Here is a 17,978-nt window from a genome sequence, read left to right on the forward strand (position 1 = left end):
ATAAACGAGAACAGCTGCTGAATTTCTCAAAATTTGATTTTGAGAAAAAATCAGAGAAAATGGTCGTTTTGAAAGGGCTTAACAAATGAATCAATCACTTTCACATTAAATTTTCATGTGCAGGTTTGCTTTTAGTTCAAAAAGGAAGATCAAATTGACAAAAGATTTCGCAAATGAACACAAACCTGGCAGAATTCCAAATTTCAAAATAAAAGGCTCCTCTTATCATGAATTTATTTCGTATGCGTATTGTAATGGCAGCTCGTGATGGTAATTAACGAGTAAAAATGAATCTTTAGTGATGTAGTCATGCGGAATAAGAGGGTTGAGTACAGAGCATGAAGTATTTAACTAATTGTAATTATATGAATTGAAAGAGGAGACTATAGGTCTAAGTGGAGGAGAGCTTTTTATATTGTTTTTGTCCTAAACTCTGATTAAACTAGCTATAATTTTCGTAATCCAAGGTATGCAATCGAGTGGTATGCCATTTTCACAGCTTTTTCTTAAGCGGACACTTTGAATTTATCCAAAGACATCTGGCCACAAACCTCCCAATGAGAGTGCCTTTATTTCATTCATCTTTCGTGATGTGGACATAAGCACCCACTGTGAATTGGTTAAAAATAGGAACCGTTTAAACAGCAGCAGAACAATTGATTTGAACATTCTAGTCACATCAATTGATTCATGCTGAAATTCCTGCACGTATGCCGTTGACTATAAATATAGAGCAGAGTTGAGTTGAATCAGAGAAGAATCGCCAGAATTGAAGCTGAGCTGAATTGATTTGTCCTCATCTCGAAAATAACCATAACTTGAAAGGTAGGTTGAAATATTTGAATAATGAAGACCGTTTTATCAGTTTTATGCAGAAAGAGTCGAATGACAATGTTTGTTGACTTCCTGTAGATCATCCACTCATTTCAAACGCCAGCTAAGTTTTGGACGCCTTTGAGTTATTCCGATATTTTCGTTATTCCGCTATATAATCTTAATCTTAATTAAAGACTATAGTTAATTAAAGAGCATTTTACTTCCCTCAAGAAACGATGCCCAAAGAAAATAAGATAACCTTGACAAAAAAGAATGGCAATGAGCAAACGTATGAGGAAGATAATGAATCTATCCCAGCAGAAAACAATTTTGTGAAGGCTGTGGTAGACTATGGCAACTGGATTATCTACAATACTCAAGCTAGTGGCGAATGGAATTATAAATTCGTTCCACTATATGACGGTAATGCCTTTGGACAGATCGACAACGGAGCAACGCCAATCACTGCTGTAAAAACCATCAATTTTGTTGAGAATGGCATTTGTTTGTTTGAACACCACCATTTTTGGGGGAACAATTTCGTAAGTTCGTCTTATATCATTTCTCCCAGATATATTTGGCAAGAATTGTCTTAAATTCATATTTTTATTTCGATCAATTTAATCGGTTTAAATGTTCAAAACATGTTTGAATGACAGGCTTTTCACGGTGTTAATTTAGTCACAACAACATGGAGGCGAGGCTAAGGGCCAAGCTAAGCAATAATTTAAAGGCTTTGTTGCCAATTGATTGCTCAACCTCTTTTCTATTTAGTTGTAATGTAATTACCAAAATGGCATTGCTATACATGATTGCCTTTGTGTTTCCTTGTACGTAACTCTTTGTGGCATGCACATATTGCTGCTTGAAATGCAGAAAATACATATATGCACTTTATTTTGTTGTTTATCTGAACAAATCAGTTTCTGTTCACATTAATATACGTTCTGAGCTTGCCTAGATTTTTAATACCCGTGTTATGTTGTAAATGATAGACAGTTTTATAAATAGTTCACATGTAATATTTTACTTACTATAGACCTATACAGACACCACATCTACTGAATCCACATTTCCTACTGGGGAAGGGTCGAAAGGTGTGTCTTCGATCATTGTATTTGGAGGCAATTGGAAATTGTACACAACAGATGGAAAGACCAAGACAGTTTCTAAGAGCGAGTGCCCAGATGTGTCGAAAATTGGTCTCAATCACGACACAATTTTCAAAGTGGAAAAAGTTTAAATGCTGTGAAAGCCCCTCGTGATTTGTGTAATAAATACTACATTTTAATATCACTTTAATTCCACGTTATTTTTCAATATAATAAAGAAATGTTAGAATTGCATTTTATATATTCTCGTTAATCTCTTACCATATAGACTTAATACATTTTCGGAAATTTGAATCCTAAAATTTCTCAAAACTATCTTTGCACGCCTTTCCTATAACTGCTGAATGCAAAGCACTACGGATGGTAGATACGCAATATATTAGTGGGTTTTGCTAATCAGCAAAAGGCTGGAAAATTCAAAAGTAAAAACATTTTATAAAGATGATAGGAGCTTCAAAACTCAACTGCATCTTATCTTGTTCTTATGACCAGATCGCGTACCAGCTAGCATCCGGAAGCGCCTTTTATTCATTGTTGGTTATAATTGCTTTGCTTGCACATGCAGGCAGGGTGTTAAAAGCGGCTAGCACAGTTTTTTCTGTCGCATTCTTGTTTCTCTATAGACCCAAGATATAACGCACTTAACTTGTGCCACATATTACTGTATTACTATTATATATTAACTTTAAACGGTAATTTTTGTATAAAAAATTATGCAATGTACTTTTTAGTCATTCTACTGATTGGCTTAGATCAGCGGGCTAAGATATATTTCAATCCTGCAAATTTATCATTTTAGCCCGCAAAATACTCCGCAATGCCCGCCAAAGTTAGTATAATAAATGTTCTATTCGCTATTGCGCACGCGCCAGAAGGAAAAGTTAACCCTGGAGACCGAGGCAAAGTGTTTCCATGGATAGAAGAGTTTCTGTTCAGTAATTTGACATTAATTCATTTTGTATATACAGGGTGTCTAAAAAAACGCAACCACCTAAATATGCAAGAATATTTATATTATTTGGGTTTGCACCATAGTTCAGCTAAAAAGACTTTTAGCATTTTAAATGAAGGATTAAGAGCCATTTTCAATTCCCAGAGGTGCTTATCTATTGCGCTTTAGAGCTGTATTAATGTCTTGCATATTTAAGTGGTTCCTTTTTTTTTGAGACACCCTGTAGTTTGAAATATTGAACGTTGGGTTGTTGTTGCTTGAGGCGAATTGGCGTTAAGATTGTTTGTTGTTTGTGCGTTTTGCCTGTTGTTGTAAAAATTCATGACGCGTTCAACCAGATTTTTCGGGAACGAGTTGCGTTAAGTGTGTGAGTTCTTACAGATCGTTAAGGCCGTCCTCCGCATTGGTAACTTTGTAGATGCGATCTATAAGAGTTTTCATGAAACCCGATTTATACTGAAATGATGTAAAACTAAAATAGTACATCAAAAGGTCGATGTAAGATTTCTTGTGATACACGGAGGTCGAAGACGTAGTAGTATATTTCTTCATGATTATATCAGGGAAAGAAATGTCCTTCCGTTCCAAAAGTAAACCTGATATTATCATGTCGTGAGTCTAAATAATCGAAAAATAGTTTGGCACATTTTCAATTTTAAACATGCAAAAGATGTCATTAAGAGGATGTCATTGGTAGAAAAGAGGCTTTTTTCCGCTTTACTTATTATTATGGTAGCCCATGAAAAGATCAGCCAGAACCGAAGCTAAAAGTGGGTCCTTTGCCACACCATCAATTTGGTCGTAAAATAAGCCAATGTGCATAAGGCCGTTATTGTTAGAAGAAAAAATAGGAGATTTGTCGAGAATGAGATTGCCCTAATGACCGAAATTTCAATAGTGTCGTTCAAAGGGATTTTAGTATAATTTATACAAAACCTTTCATCGTCGAAAGATATAAGAAAGCATCCACTAGCTGCGGTCAAGTTCAAGAAGTTCGTCAACAAACGAGAATATATATAGGTCTAATTGGAGCAGAGCTGTTGAGATTGTTATCTCCTAAACTCTGATTAAATTATGCTTTTCAGTCATCATCTGTATACATCTGATGATAGGTATGCCATGGAAGAAATATTAACAGCTTTTTCTAGGGCGGAAACATTGATTTAAAACATTTGGCCCCATACCGCTCAATTGCCACACGAAATTAAGCTGGCACGTTTTATTATCCGTTCATTAAGTGTATTGATGAAGTTTGCATGAAACTTGTTGAAATTGATCTTCAGTGACCATTTGTAAAATGCATGGCTTCAATAACCATGAAAGATTTTCACAACATGCACAGATGATTTTCACAACATACACAGATAATTTTCACAACATGCACAGATGGTATAAGCGAGGCGACATTATTCATTTCCGATCCGTGTCTCTTACATTTGTACTAAAATGTACTCTAACTGACAATCATAAAACGGAATGAGTGGTGACAATGCTAATTCGATCAGTATAGGTATATGTATAATATCATTTAAGCTAATATAGCTTTCAGTTGAACATGATTAATTTGAGAATGAGTAACAATTTAGGTGAAAATACTAATTCAATGATCACTGAAACGTTACTATATAAGACGTCAACACATCATTTAGAAATAGCTGAAAATGTTCGAAAGACATATACGGTTTAATGATATTTTGCGTCTAGAATGATCGCATGAAATGACGATTGTTCAACATACGCGTTTAATTATTGATGTATTGTTAAGCACATAATGCTAATTAAGTGATAAGAGGAACTTTTCATCACTGACTAGTCTTTAATTTGGAATTCTAAAATATACGTTACGCAGTTACATAATTTGTGCTAATGTAGCCCTCAGTTGAACATGATTTCAGAATGCTATGACTGACAATTTACTATAAACACAATACTATTGAATTATTTGCCAATAAAGCAAACCAGCGAATGAAATGATATAATGATACGGGTACGAATTAATGATATTTTGCGTATAGAATTATCGCATAAAATGACGATTGTTCGAGATACGCATTTAATTATGGGTGTATTGTTGAGGATATGTTGTTAAATTAAGATGGATATCAAGCATTTGAAATAAGGGACAAATTTATTATTGGAAACATATTTCGACTTAACCAGAAACCATCTTCAGTGCGAATGAGATAATTATTTACATTTTGAAATATAAGGTAGAAATATGATACAAGCGAGGTTATACTCTGTGATACTCTTTGATACTCTCTAGAATATTTACAAACATGATTGACAACATAACATGATACAAGTCACAGGACAAAGACAAGACAACACAAAATTATAACTGGAAAATTGTATTAAAATGCTGAACCTGTTTGTTATAGGTCTGGTTTGTGCTTGCGAATTTGCAGAGCTTCCTTGAGTTTAAGAGTGGAGGTGTTTGCAGTGTCTAGACTGAAAAAGCAAGAGCGGGTGTGGCTAATTCGTTTTCAGCAGTTAGGGTTCTGTAGGTGTTTGTAAATGTGTGAGCTTTTCTCAGAGGTGGTGTGTTATTTGATCTTGTGGCAAGATGGCGCGGGTTGTTTACCAATGTAACAGGAAATATATCCTGACAAGTAAATTTATACACCACAATACATTTTAAATCACTATAGATATAGCATCCATAAAACTGAAAATGTTTTTGATTTTGTAGGAAGTAAATAGTAGAAATCATGTGTTTTAAACATGCAAAGATGTCATTACCATAACACCGGTAGAAAACAAAATATGTGCGAACAAAATAAGAAATTTATGTAGTATGATTTATAAATAGACTACCAAGGCAAGATGCAACCCCAAGTAAATACGCCCTGCTGACGGTAAAAAACTACCACACGACGGGCTTTGTGTCTCATCTAGACTAAAAGACCGACGGGTAATGAAGTGCACGCCAACAATACAGGAAAGGTCAGCAAGCAGTGTCAACATGCGGCGATTTCGTTTGATATTCTCTGTAGTATACGTACGTAATCAATACAGCTTGGTATGGGTGCAATTTTATTAACCCTTAGCGATAAACGAGAACAGCTGCTGAATTTCTGAAAATTTGATTTTGAGAATAAATCATAGAAAATGGTCGTTTTGAAAGGGCTTAACAAATGAATCAATCATTTTCACAATAAATTTTCATGTACAGGTTAGTGCTTTAAGTTCAAAAAGGAAGATGAAATTGACAAAAGGTTTCGCAAATGAACACAGACCTGGCAGAATTCCAAATTTCAAAAAAAAAGTTCCTCTTAAAAAAGCTTCCTCTTATCATGAAATTATTTCGTATGCGTATGGTAATGGTAGCTCGTGATAGTAATTAACGAGCAAAAATGAATCCTTAGTGATGTAGTCTCCTTAGGGTTGAGTAGAGCGCATGAAGTATTTAGCTAATTGTAATTATATGAATTGAAAGAGGAGATTATAGGTCTAAGTGGAGGAGAGCTTTTGATATTGTTTTGTCATAAACTCTGATTAAACTAGCTATAATTTTCGTAATCCAAGGTATGCAATCGAGTGGTATGCCATTTTCACAGCTTTTTCTTAAGCGGACACTTTGAATTTATCCAAAGACATCTGGCCACAAACCGCCCAATGAGTGTGCCTTTATTTCATTCATATTTCGTGATGTGGACATAAGCACCCACTGTGAATTGGTTAAAAATAGGAACCGTTTGAACAGCAGCAGAACAATTGATTTGAACATTCTAGTCACATCAATTGATTTATGCTGAAATTCCTGCACGTCTGCCGTTGACTATAAATATAGAGCGGAGTTGAATTGAATCAGAGAAGAATCGCCAGCGCTGAAGCTGAGCTGAATTGATTTGTCCTGATCTCGAAAATCACAGTAAATTGAAAGGTAGGTTGAAATAATTGAATAATGAAGACCGTTTTATCAGTTTTATGCAGAAAGAGTCGAATGACAATGTTTGTTGACTTCCTATAGATCATCCATTGCTTTCAAACGCCGCGGCTAAGTTTTGAACGCCTTTGAGTTATTCTGTTATTCCGTTATTATATATATATATAATGTATATATGATACATAATATACATTTAATCTTAATTAAAGACTATAGTTAATTAAGGACGATTTTACTTCCTTCAAGAACGATGCCCAAAGAAAATAAGATAACCTTGACAAAAAAGAATGGCAATGAGCAAACGTATGAGAAAGATAATGAATCTATCCCAGCAGAAAACAATTTTGTGAAAGCTGTGGTAGACTATGGCAACTGGATTATCTACAATACTCAAGGTCCCCAATGGGAGTATAAATTCGTTCCACTATATGGAGGTAATGGCTTTGGACAGATCGACAACGGAGCGACGCCAATCACTGCTGTAAAAACCATCAATTTTGTTGAGAATGGCATTTGTTTGTTTGAACACCACAGCTTTTGGGGGAAAAATTTCGTAAGTTCGTCTTATATCATTTCTCCCAGATAAATTTGGCAAGAATTGTCTTAAATTCATATTTTTATTTCAATCAATCTAATCGGTTTAAATGTTCAAAACATGTATAAATGATAGGCTTTTCACGGTGTTAATTTAATCACAACAACATGGAGGCGAGGCTAAGGGCCAAGCAATAATTTAAAGGCTATGTTGCCAATTGGTTGCTCAACCTCTTTTCTACTTAGTTGTAATGTAATTACCGAAATGGCATTGCTATATATATGAATGCATGCCTTTGTGTTTCCTTCTTTGTAAATCTTTGCGGCATGCACATATCGCTGCCCGAAGATATATATATATATATATGCACTTTATTTTGTTGCTTTATCTGAACAAATCAGTTTCTGTGCACATTAATATACGTTCTCAACTCGCCTAGATTTTTAATACCAGTGTTGTGTTGCAAATGATAGACAGTTTTATAAATAGTTCACATGTAATATTTTACTTAATATAGACCTACACAGACACCACATCTACTGAATCCGAATTTCCCACTGGGGAAGGGGCGAGCGGTGTGTCTGGAATCATTGTATTTGGAGGCAATTGGAAATTGTACACAACAGATGGAAAGAGCAAGACAATTTCTAAGAGCGAGTGCCCAGATGTGTCGACAATTGGTCTCAATCACGACACAATTTTCAAAGTGGAAAAACTTTAAATGGGCTATGAGAGCCCCTCGGGATTTGTGCATTAAATACTACATTTTAATATCACTTTAATTCCACTTTTTTTTCAATATCATGAATAAAGAAATGTTAGAATTGCATTTTATATATATTCTCGTTAATCTCTTACCATATAGACTTAATACATTTTCGGAAATTTGAATCCTAAAATTTCACATAACTATCTTTGCACGCTTTTCCTATAACTACTGAATGAACTACTGAACTTCAACCCTGCAAATTTATCATTCTTGCCCGCAAGATAAGCCGCTATGCCCGCCAAAGCTAATATAATTAATGTTCTATTCGCTATTGCGCACGCGCCAGAAGGAAAAGTTAACCCTGGAAACCGAGGCAAAGTGTTTACATGGATAAAAGTTTCCCCTACCACTAGGGCTATCTCTAATCGAGGGTGACCCTATAAGCCAAGGCGAGTTAAAAACCTTCCATTTAAATCCTTGCGTCTTAACTGCTATAATATGATTATGATCAGTTTATCGATCTCTACCAGAGTATCCCGGGTACCTGAGATCACATAAACAGCATCTAACTACAGGTAAAAGTGTATTAGGATTTTATACAGCTCAAGTCATGCACTTGAGTGCATATCGGAATTAAATAGTTAGTATCCTTCGGGAAATTCCGAGCTTGTGTTTTCCATGCACCACTGACTTCAGATTCAGTGTTGAAGTTAACCTTGGTAGCCGTTCAACTAAATTTGTTAAACAAAATAAATTCAGAGGCCGTAGTTGCAGGAATGCTGGATAGCGTTATTCACCGGACAGTATTCGTATAGTTTTTTAACTCGTATAACATATACGACATATTTAACAAGACTTATTAACATTACTGCATATACAGGGTGTCTAAAAAAAATGCAAAACTTAAATATGCAAGAACATTAATACAACTTAAACCTTCATTTACAATGCTAAAAGTCATTTTAGCTGAACTATGGTGCAAACACGAACAATATTAATATTCTTGCATATTTAAGAGGTTGCGGTTTTTTTTTGAGACACCCTGTATAGTCGTTCGTTCTCGTTGAATTGTGCATGCTCTCTATTACGACGAATTATGACGAATTGTGTTATATTAAAACCAGGCTATACGCTGTATACGCATTTCACACCTGCCGAAACATTAAATATTTAAATTTTTTATATATAAAGACAATATAGATACTAAGCTGGAATGTCTCATTAATAACTTGTGTCTTTAATATATTCAGCACATGTAAAATACGGCGTATGAAACGAGATTGTGGAATACAGTAGGAGTGAGATGATTAAACGTTTGCAAACTTATATTCCTCACAGATCAAAATCAAATGTCAGTCCTCGGGAAACCAAACGTTTGTAAGCAACGAAATATACAACACAAAACGAATGGTGTATAAATTACTGAACTGTCACAATGAATAATAATAGTTCGCCAAAGTATAAATAATAAAGCCGTGGTTTATACTGGAAAACTGTGCAGGCCATAAAACGTTTAACACATTGACTGAACACAACAAGTTAAAAGTAAAGTAGCACACAACTTACCTTTATGCATATGATACTTATTTTGGTTGTATATGTCTGTGAATTGACGAAGCGAATGCAGCAACACGATAACAGGCGACCAGATGTGATTTTACTGTAATTAACCGGTTTGACCAGTTTTTGTCACCAGTTCCCCATCACGCTAAGCAGGCCTGAGGTGTGGCCTGAGGCCAGTAATAAGAACCGCAATAATCCATTACATGAACATTTAGAACAAATTGCCAAGGGAACGACAAATGTTTTTGAGTATTGCAGTCAAAATTACACTATGCAATTTTCTTTGCAACTTGCAATGCAATTATAATTTTAAGGGATTTTAGTTTGCAAAGAGTGTTCCCGGGCGTACGAAATGTACGGCTATTGTCAACCTTAGATGCCTCTGCATGAGTAGAATTGCATTGCAATTTGCAAGGAAAGTTGCTTAAACATGGCTAAACCCAGCATTTTTGCGGACGATACATTGGATACAAGTCACGCCTCCAATTCAATAGAGGAAATACAGAATGTTGTTAAAGGCTAGTTTCCAATCAGGAAAATTCTCCTTTGGATCGGACAGGACAGGAAAATCCTGTCATTACATATCACAATCACGCATGTAGATGTATAGAAAACGGCTGGCAATCGGCTACTCGTACATTTAATTATATCCAAAAATCTTGTAATAAAGTAATATCGCACTAAAAATTGAAAACCGTTACAAGAATACAATATAAATAAAATACTGATAGGATGAAATTTATTCTGAAGAACAGCCTCTTGATTTTAAATTGTTTTCTTTGTTTAACTTGTTTTAAAGATAAAATCGTTGGTTTACAACATGTTGTTCTTTAGGGTATTTCATTTCTATAACACAACACTTGGGCCATACCATAAAATTCTCGGGTTATACAAAGTTAGGATTTTTTGTCTGCCCAGGGCTGTTTCGTCCCCGATACAAGTATGGCGTAAATAATTGAAGTTACCACATAAATTATAAGTGTTATCCAAAAAACAATTTTCCATTCTTCAGGATCCTAAAATGGGCAAATAAAAGCAACAATAATTGAGGCATGTCCGTCCAACTCGTTCTTTGCTTTTTTTCCCAGAGGGGAGAATGCTTACAAATTGAGGTTTGCTCTTTCCGTATGGTCGCCCAACTGCTCCATGGCACTACATTTCATACAATTAAGCCCTAGCAAATAAACACGCTTAACTGGTTTGTAAACTTATATTTGAGCTATTAAAAGTTTTAAAGCGCATAAAATGCGAAATTTGTAAGTCTTCGACTTTCTTGCCATGAATTTTCAGTATGCATTCTGTTACCTTATTATCTGCAGAGTCTCGGACATTTGAGACCCCAATGAAGTCAGCGGTAAACTGCCTAAACCTTCGCCTGCCATATCTTCAAAATTATGCTGGCTTTGATAAGCCTTGTGGAAAAGCTTATTATGACTTTTTCAATAAAAGATTGATTGGCGAATTAAATTTCCCCGGCTACACAATATTGGTATAATCTGCTGTCAAATACTGCGTTTAACACAACATTTGTGCAATTTACATGGCGTTTTTAGAGAAATGGCTACTGCTAATACGAATTTAGTAATGTAAAGCCTTTTCTCGCACCCCAATATTTAATTTGCCTACGTTTTGTTTTTGCAAAACCGCAGCGGACTGCAGGCTCGATGCCAAAAAATTCCGGCAATATATTCCTTATTCAGTTCCATTACCTTAGAATGTGCGATGTATCCAGTTAGCATAGGACTGAGAAATCCAGGCATGGAACCAAACGTATTCGACAGACCCATCAACAACCCAGCATAGCGTGGAGCTATGTCCAAGTGATTGACGGCATAACCAGCCGCATTTATGCCAGAAAAACCGACGCCAAGAACAAGAAATATAACACACAAATATCGCTGCGTCGCGTAGCTTGTGGCGACAATAAAAATACCAGCAAATATGCAACCTGGTAAAGAAATAAGGAAACGAATTGAATCTGTTTAAGGTGTACAGTAATGAGGGGGTCACCGTTCGTTATTACTTAGGGATGACGATAACTGTTTTATTATATACACAAACTTTGCAGCCCTTTCGGTACATTTTGGTGTGCTATTATCAACTAAAGCTTGGATTTCAATTTCACTCAACTCCCCAAATATTTTTTTTTACTTTCTCTACTAAACAGATATCAGCCAACCAATGAAATTGCAGCATACCTCATATCTGGCGCTTGTGTATATAATAAAAGGATTTAGTGTTTTACTGCATGTGCGTACGTATATGAAAAACGGGACAATGGAAAACAGCCCATAAGAATAAAATTTCAAATACTTACCTATAGCGTAACACAAAGCACGAACATTTCGTATTGACATGATTTTGTACTTGATAAGAAAGTCTGCTGAAAGTCCTCCTAAAGGTCCTAGTACTGACTTGAGCATATATGGACAAGCTGCCAGAAATCCCATCTAAATGAAATTGAAGATCGTAAAACTGAGCAGATACGCTAAGAAAATGAAATTCATTTCGAGTATAATGCTCGTCAGTGGAGTCAGGAGAGTTTTTCCCAAGTACTGCTGGTTGCCCTTGTTAACAGCTCACAGCTCACAGCTTAACAGCTCACAGTCCGCACAGACAAAAAAACTTAAAGTGGAAGTCAAGTCCGTATGTAAACAAACGGTTTACATTTTGAACTTCTATAATTTTTGAAATACGTTGTGTTGTCTAAATATCTAACAACGTTTAGGTTTGCGCTGCTTTTAAATGAATATGAAGTAGGGTTTTGATGGAAAAAAATCGGAACATGAAAAAATTTGACAAAATTCTTATCGCAGGGCCGTCTTCCACTTTACAGCTCTGCTTTTCATCCAGATATCCTAATATTACATAAGGAACTCGCAGACATTAGACTAACTGACGTGGATTTTCATTCGCCCAAAATTTTCCAGGATAAAAAGGATAACTATCTCTGTAAATAAATGGACTTTGATATGTCGACATGGAGACTCCGAAGAATTTCAAAAAGGAACTGAATTATTGTACTCAAATACAATTTTCCTCAGGTTAACTTACGTGTTTGATGTCAAAATGGAGAATATCCTTCAGGAAAGTTGGCATTTCTGTGAAGAGTGTATAATATCCCCAGCACGCTCCGAAGTGTCCAATGTTTATTCCCCAAACCGGTGGCGATGTCAAAATCTTTCCCCACGGCGGACAGTCGCTCTGGAACACAATACAAAAACATAAAGCCCAGAGCTGCAAGAAGCTGCGGGCATCACTATATTTGAGGAACGTTTAATGTAAAATGGCAGATTCTATTCAATAGTGGAACCATAGACCCTATTCGATAGTGAAATCAAGAGCAATGGTGTCACATAATTTTGAAGAAGGTCTTCAGAACTTCGATTCCTCCCGGAGGAAGGTTGAAACTCTGGTAAAACTAACTTCCCTCCTTTGCAAAAATTAGGTGCCGTATTTTACCAAAAAACGACACTTATAAATTAGGCCGCTGGAGATATATAAACAATTCTACTGGTACAATGAATACTACAGGTACACAGCTATATTTCAAGGAGGACGATCTTTCGAAAATAAACATGAAAATTTAGGCTGTCAGCGCGCTGGTGACAATGATTACAGCTTGTGTAGACTTGTAACGTTAGGAATTTGATTCAGCTAAGGAGAATTTTGTGTCTTCAAGAACATTAGGTGAAAAGTAATCATCGCTCGCGCACTATGATTTAATATTAATCGTAAAAGAACAGCCATATACTTGTATCAGCTGCATATAGGAAAACTTACTTCGATCTTTTCATCCGCTATACTCCCTTCGATATAATCTTTTTCACTTTCTGATATCGTCGGATGCACGGCGGGTGATTCGTAGGCAAAAAATTCCCAAATAAGATACCACAGAATGCTCATTGAGCCTAGATCAAGAAGTTAAACGTTATTTGAAAACCAAAACAACTGCTGCAAAGATCTGACTTCAGGTGAAATGAAAACCATTTTGCCTAAGACATATTCTTGAAATCCTCTGGAAAACTTGTTCATACCAAAAAAATAGAAGACAGTGGGCCAGCCACCATCAAATCCGTATTTACACAATAACCCAGTCAGTGGAAGAGCAACAATGTTTCCAACTGCTGCACCTGAGAATTAGAAAACATTATTAATCACTACCAATAGTATATCAGAGGTTATCATTGTGAGCCACTAATTTCACCATTTTAAGATATTTTAGAAAATCAACTGCCTGCCACATCTGCCTACTGGAAACAAGTCTAGATTTCATCAAAGCAATATTATACTGCTTCTTACCAGCAATAGCAGCCGTAACGAGGGTACTACGTTCAGAAACAGGAGCCCACTTGCTCCATATCGCGTGATTGCAAGGATAACTAACTCCCTATGAATGTAAATATTCTGTCATATGATTGGCATGCCAACAGGGAGGGTAACTCATCATACATTTGTGCTTGTAACTAGTGGAAGAACGAGGATTTAACACTGTCATCGAAAAGTGAAATAAACACCCTGGCAACAAAGCACGATTGATTTTTATTGCATTTTATACGTACCAAAAATAGACCTTCAAATACTCGAAGTCCTATCAAAGCTCCGACACTATATCTCGCTGCCACTGGCGTCAATAGAGTGAGCAGAGCAGAGAGCAGAACGCCGTATCCAAACACTCGTGTTCCTCCTAATTTCATCGCGATCCACGCGCCTGGAACTTGCAAAGCCCAGTAACCATAGAAAAATGAACCTAATACAATACCTAATGAAAAAAGAAACCGTCACAATAGCGTTACATTTTTATTGGTATGCATATAGTCATCATGTTCTTTTGGCTATATTTGTTAACTTTAAAATTTTAAGGCCCGTTTCAGACGTAGAAATTTTTATGTGCCGAATAGAATGCAAATTGTCTTAAGGCTTAAGCTCATTAACATTAGGTTCGGCAAATGAAAAGTTCGACGACTGAAACAGGCCTAGGGCAGGTTCGTTTACAATTACAATAAAACACCTTCGAGTATTCGGGCAGCTTCTTCTGTGCGGGCAAAGCAGATATAGTGGAAAACAGCCTAGCCATAAGTTTACCTTGTGTTTTCGAGTTCCAGTGGAATTCGGCTGGTTCGCTGACAGTCACTCCACCACGTGTATACGTGCGATTATTCACCATGGCAACAAGTGCAACATTCAGATTGATCCTCAAACCGTAAATGTTCACAAAACCGAGAAACACTAAGAGCAACAGCACGTAACGTTTTGGAATTCCGTAGGAAAGAGAAAATTTTGAAGATTCTGCTATTCTCGAGTCCTTCCTCGCTTCCTCATCCTGTTTCGCGAGCAATTCAGAGCTTCCTTCACCAACTTGTTTTTCGATATTTTCTTGTCTGTTTAATTCTTCACCTTCATTTTTTGTTGCAATCTCGTTGTCTTCTTCAGAAATATCCCTCTTTTTTGTACCACTCTTGGTGTCTTCCAAATTTGAATCCATTTGGATGAAAACAATATATGGCGGGAAATTTTATATATCTTCAAGAAGCATCTTACACGTGGTTACTAGAATACAAAGCAAAAGCTAGTTTTTAAATGTCGATTTACGACAATGATATTTATGACAGTAAAGGAACATAAGCACAACTGTGTCAGAAAAGATGCTCATAAAAATAATGCAGTTTAGGGTGAGAACTGTGAAATGAGAATGGGACCAGTCAGTTTTGCATCGGCAGCGTTGCACGAGTACAAATCGTTCGAAGCAACTTTGTAAAGAAAGTTCCTATGCTGCTCGAGTCCCTTGTACGAGATTTAGCGTTGCTGGGTTTGAAAGGATGGAATAAGATCTTAATTTAGTATATACATACAAATTAAAAACGTTTAAGATTTGATCGCGCGGCAGGAGTCAACCATAGCTGTTCTCGATCAAAATCTGTCATTTTGCAATTGTCTTCAGAAGCAATTATAATCAGTCTGTTAACGAGGTTCGCTTAAATCAAACGACAAATCGGTGCCTCCGTAGCCTAATTTATTTAGCGATCCAACGACAAAGCGTTTTAAACAAGCATTTGAAATACGCGAGGTTGAAATAAACATTAATACAACTAAAACTAAAAGACAGCTTCACAAACAAACAGCATTTAACTCATACAATGTATGTTGCTGTTGACTTCTGAAACACGTCTAAATGGCCTAAGAACCAAACCATAGTTTTAAACATAAATTCTTCGATATTTTACCATTAGAAATCCATAAAATAGTTTAAAACATATAAAAACACTTACTTGTATGTATTTCATTATTTCAACAACACCGCCATAACGTGAAATCAAAGACCGTTGCAAAATTGACAGGTGGCTACAACGCTAGCTAAAATTATGATCATGCAGCGATGTAATTATATTACTATATAAAACTAGGGCAGGAGGATATTTCACTACAGTAAAGGGATAATTGCTAAAAAAATATTGTTATTTAGCGATAGTTTTCTTTTAAAACATTCCCAGAGGTCGACAATTTTTTTGAAAAAAACGATAATATACAGGTGGACTGACCATCGACCATCTTCGCCGTTTAAATTTTCGGCAAACATTTTCAAATGGCAATACCTGTAAGGAATATCAGTTGTAGGAGACAGTACTTTGCGTAATACGGCCGTATTTGACAACTATCAACCCTTAAGGCCCAGATTTTTAGATTTAATGTATATTAAGTCATGCATGCAGGTTTCCATTTAGTCGTATAATTGTGTCGTGCACAGGTCATTTTCACAGATAAGAAATAGTCCGGATGTAATTTTGTTTTTATTCCTTGCACACACATAGAAATATTCGATGTCATCAGCCACCTTGACATATATATTCACGACGCTTGCGAGTCGAAACTAAATGGAAACCAGGCATTAGAGCCTAGAGGAAGATTGTTGAAGATTGATTACAGTAAGTGCTAAAGATGCATGAATTAATTCCGCTTGCGAAATGCGGTCTGTAAATAGACCCGGAGAAATTAATTCTGTCATGGCTGGAAGGAGCAAAAAAAAATGGGAAAGATCCTCACGTTTCGTTGCAAAATGTTGTAAAATGCCGGAAATAGACATCTTTTTCATCAAATGTTAAGGCGGTGTTACACTATGCAACTTTCCTTGCAAACTTGCAATGCAATTCTACTCCTGATGCATCTACAGTTGCCAAATGCGAACATTTCTTACGATCTGCTAACGTTTTCTTAGCATTTCGAACACTCTTTACAAAACACTCGCTACAAAATTTAACGAATTTAACTTATTTTGTGACGAGATTTTTCTAGATCAAAATGCTGTTCATAGTGCGTAGTGGTCGCCCTGACTACATACAAGATTATAGAGCAATTAGTATTTTCTAGGAATTTTAATTCAATTTGATTCTATATAATAATTTAAATTACAACCAATAATATATAATATACATATGCAATGAATTGGTTTATTGAGAACCCCATGGAATCCCGGTCATTGTGTGCAAAAATACTAGCAAAATAATATTTAGTGAATATCACTATTGTCAGACAAGGACGATATCTTTTTCTACTGGACTTAGTATTGTGAATAAGTTGTCCACGAGATGAAATTTGCGTTTGTTCATTATCGAATTTTACACTTTGAAAATCTTCTTTACGCTGTACCCCTGTGAAAACAAAACATGCAATATACGAGTTATTTACCAATGACTATACTGAACTCTTCCACTACAGGGTGTCTCAAAAAAACCTTATCGCCACTTTAACATGCCGTAATGATTTAAATAATGGTTTCAGCGATTTGATTTTTACATAGCAGAAAAGAGGAGTTATTCAGCTTTTCTCGAGTTTACCATAAAGATAAATTATGACTTACCGGCATCGAGTAGAAAAATATTCCAATTACGAGAAGTATCAAGACAAGCAGAATGAAACCAATGATATACCATTTGTAGTTTCTCCAGATGATGTAACGCATTGATTTCCAAGGAGACGTGAACCACCGGAATGACGTTGCAGGACGACTGAAAAATGGAAGATTACCACAAAATTAAGCATCGCAACTGTTTCTCGAGCGAGCCTATTAGGGAGCTTATTTCATCGTGTGAACCAGCCTTAACAAACCAGTCACACTTAATGTGAAATCAGGCTTTCTGCGTTTGACGTCATTATAAGAAAGGTTCATTAGAATGGACAAACTATAACAAGGTATTACTGTGGCTCCTCTAAGGCAGGATTTGCATTTGGGTCGTTTCTTCCTAGACCAGCAGGCTTCAATGCACTTTCCTCTGCTGTTAATAATTCCAGGGACATTTCAACTTTACCCTAAGATGGTAAAAGAACATAGATTTCAATCACAATATCAGACATACAGAAAGCGATAACATAACGTTTATTCATAACAATGGCGTGTTATAAACTCT

At 36.0% G+C, this 17,978-nt stretch overlaps 4 protein-coding genes across 5 annotated transcripts in view; 2 read left to right on the plus strand and 2 right to left on the minus strand.

Moving 5' to 3' along the window:
* Positions 1-705: 705 nt before the first annotated feature.
* On the plus strand, positions 706-2,162 carry LOC114537214. The gene is made up of 3 exons (XM_028558349.1): positions 706-825; positions 1,048-1,358; positions 1,856-2,162. Exons 2-3 carry the CDS (start codon positions 1,053-1,055, stop codon positions 2,057-2,059), a joined length of 510 nt encoding a protein of 169 aa, XP_028414150.1. The 5' UTR covers positions 706-825; positions 1,048-1,052; the 3' UTR covers positions 2,060-2,162.
* A 4,517-nt stretch (positions 2,163-6,679) lies between these two features.
* LOC114537215 lies at positions 6,680-8,133 on the plus strand. Its single transcript, XM_028558350.1, has 3 exons — positions 6,680-6,766; positions 7,016-7,322; positions 7,822-8,133. Exons 2-3 carry the CDS (start codon positions 7,020-7,022, stop codon positions 8,023-8,025), a joined length of 507 nt encoding a protein of 168 aa, XP_028414151.1. The 5' UTR covers positions 6,680-6,766; positions 7,016-7,019; the 3' UTR covers positions 8,026-8,133.
* A 2,203-nt stretch (positions 8,134-10,336) lies between these two features.
* LOC114537229 (vesicular glutamate transporter 2-like) lies at positions 10,337-15,949 on the minus strand. Its single transcript, XM_028558368.1, has 10 exons — positions 15,846-15,949; positions 14,662-15,126; positions 14,139-14,338; positions 13,879-13,966; positions 13,614-13,709; positions 13,360-13,487; positions 12,631-12,780; positions 11,894-12,026; positions 11,286-11,524; positions 10,337-10,592 (listed from the first exon to the last, which is right to left on the minus strand). The coding sequence occupies exons 2-10, from the start codon at positions 15,059-15,061 to the stop codon at positions 10,473-10,475; spliced, it is 1,554 nt and encodes a 517-aa protein (XP_028414169.1). The 5' UTR covers positions 15,062-15,126; positions 15,846-15,949; the 3' UTR covers positions 10,337-10,472.
* A 993-nt stretch (positions 15,950-16,942) lies between these two features.
* Positions 16,943-17,978, minus strand: part of LOC114537219 (myoferlin-like) — a 30,235-nt gene continuing 29,199 nt past the window's right edge. For both annotated transcript variants that reach the window (XM_028558352.1, XM_028558354.1), the window contains exons 56-58: positions 17,771-17,880; positions 17,432-17,579; positions 16,943-17,222 (exon numbers count right to left, since the gene is read on the minus strand). In XM_028558352.1, coding sequence (XP_028414153.1) covers positions 17,190-17,222; positions 17,432-17,579; positions 17,771-17,880 — 291 coding nt within the window. In that variant the 3' untranslated portion in view covers positions 16,943-17,189. The remainder of the gene's footprint in view (positions 17,223-17,431; positions 17,580-17,770; positions 17,881-17,978) is intronic.

Source organism: Dendronephthya gigantea, unplaced genomic scaffold (genome assembly GCF_004324835.1).
Source record: "Dendronephthya gigantea isolate DGI-Jeju-01 unplaced genomic scaffold, DenGig_1.0 000154F, whole genome shotgun sequence".
Classification (NCBI taxonomy): Eukaryota; Metazoa; Cnidaria; class Anthozoa; order Malacalcyonacea; family Nephtheidae; genus Dendronephthya; species Dendronephthya gigantea.

Coding starts and splice junctions, on each gene's coding strand:
- LOC114537214 (XM_028558349.1), top strand. CDS start 1,053: ATGCCCAAAGAAAATAAGATAACCTTGACAAAAAAGAATGGCAATGAG. Junction 1,359..1,855: donor ATTTTTGGGGGAACAATTTC/GTAAGTTCGTCT, acceptor TACTTACTATAG/ACCTATACAGACACCACATC.
- LOC114537215 (XM_028558350.1), top strand. CDS start 7,020: ATGCCCAAAGAAAATAAGATAACCTTGACAAAAAAGAATGGCAATGAG. Junction 7,323..7,821: donor GCTTTTGGGGGAAAAATTTC/GTAAGTTCGTCT, acceptor TACTTAATATAG/ACCTACACAGACACCACATC.
- LOC114537229 (XM_028558368.1), bottom strand. CDS start 15,061: ATGGATTCAAATTTGGAAGACACCAAGAGTGGTACAAAAAAGAGGGAT. Junction 12,781..13,359: donor TAGCGGATGAAAAGATCGAA/GTAAGTTTTCCT, acceptor ATTGTGTTCCAG/AGCGACTGTCCGCCGTGGGG. Junction 10,593..11,285: donor GATACATCGCACATTCTAAG/GTAATGGAACTG, acceptor TGCCCATTTTAG/GATCCTGAAGAATGGAAAAT.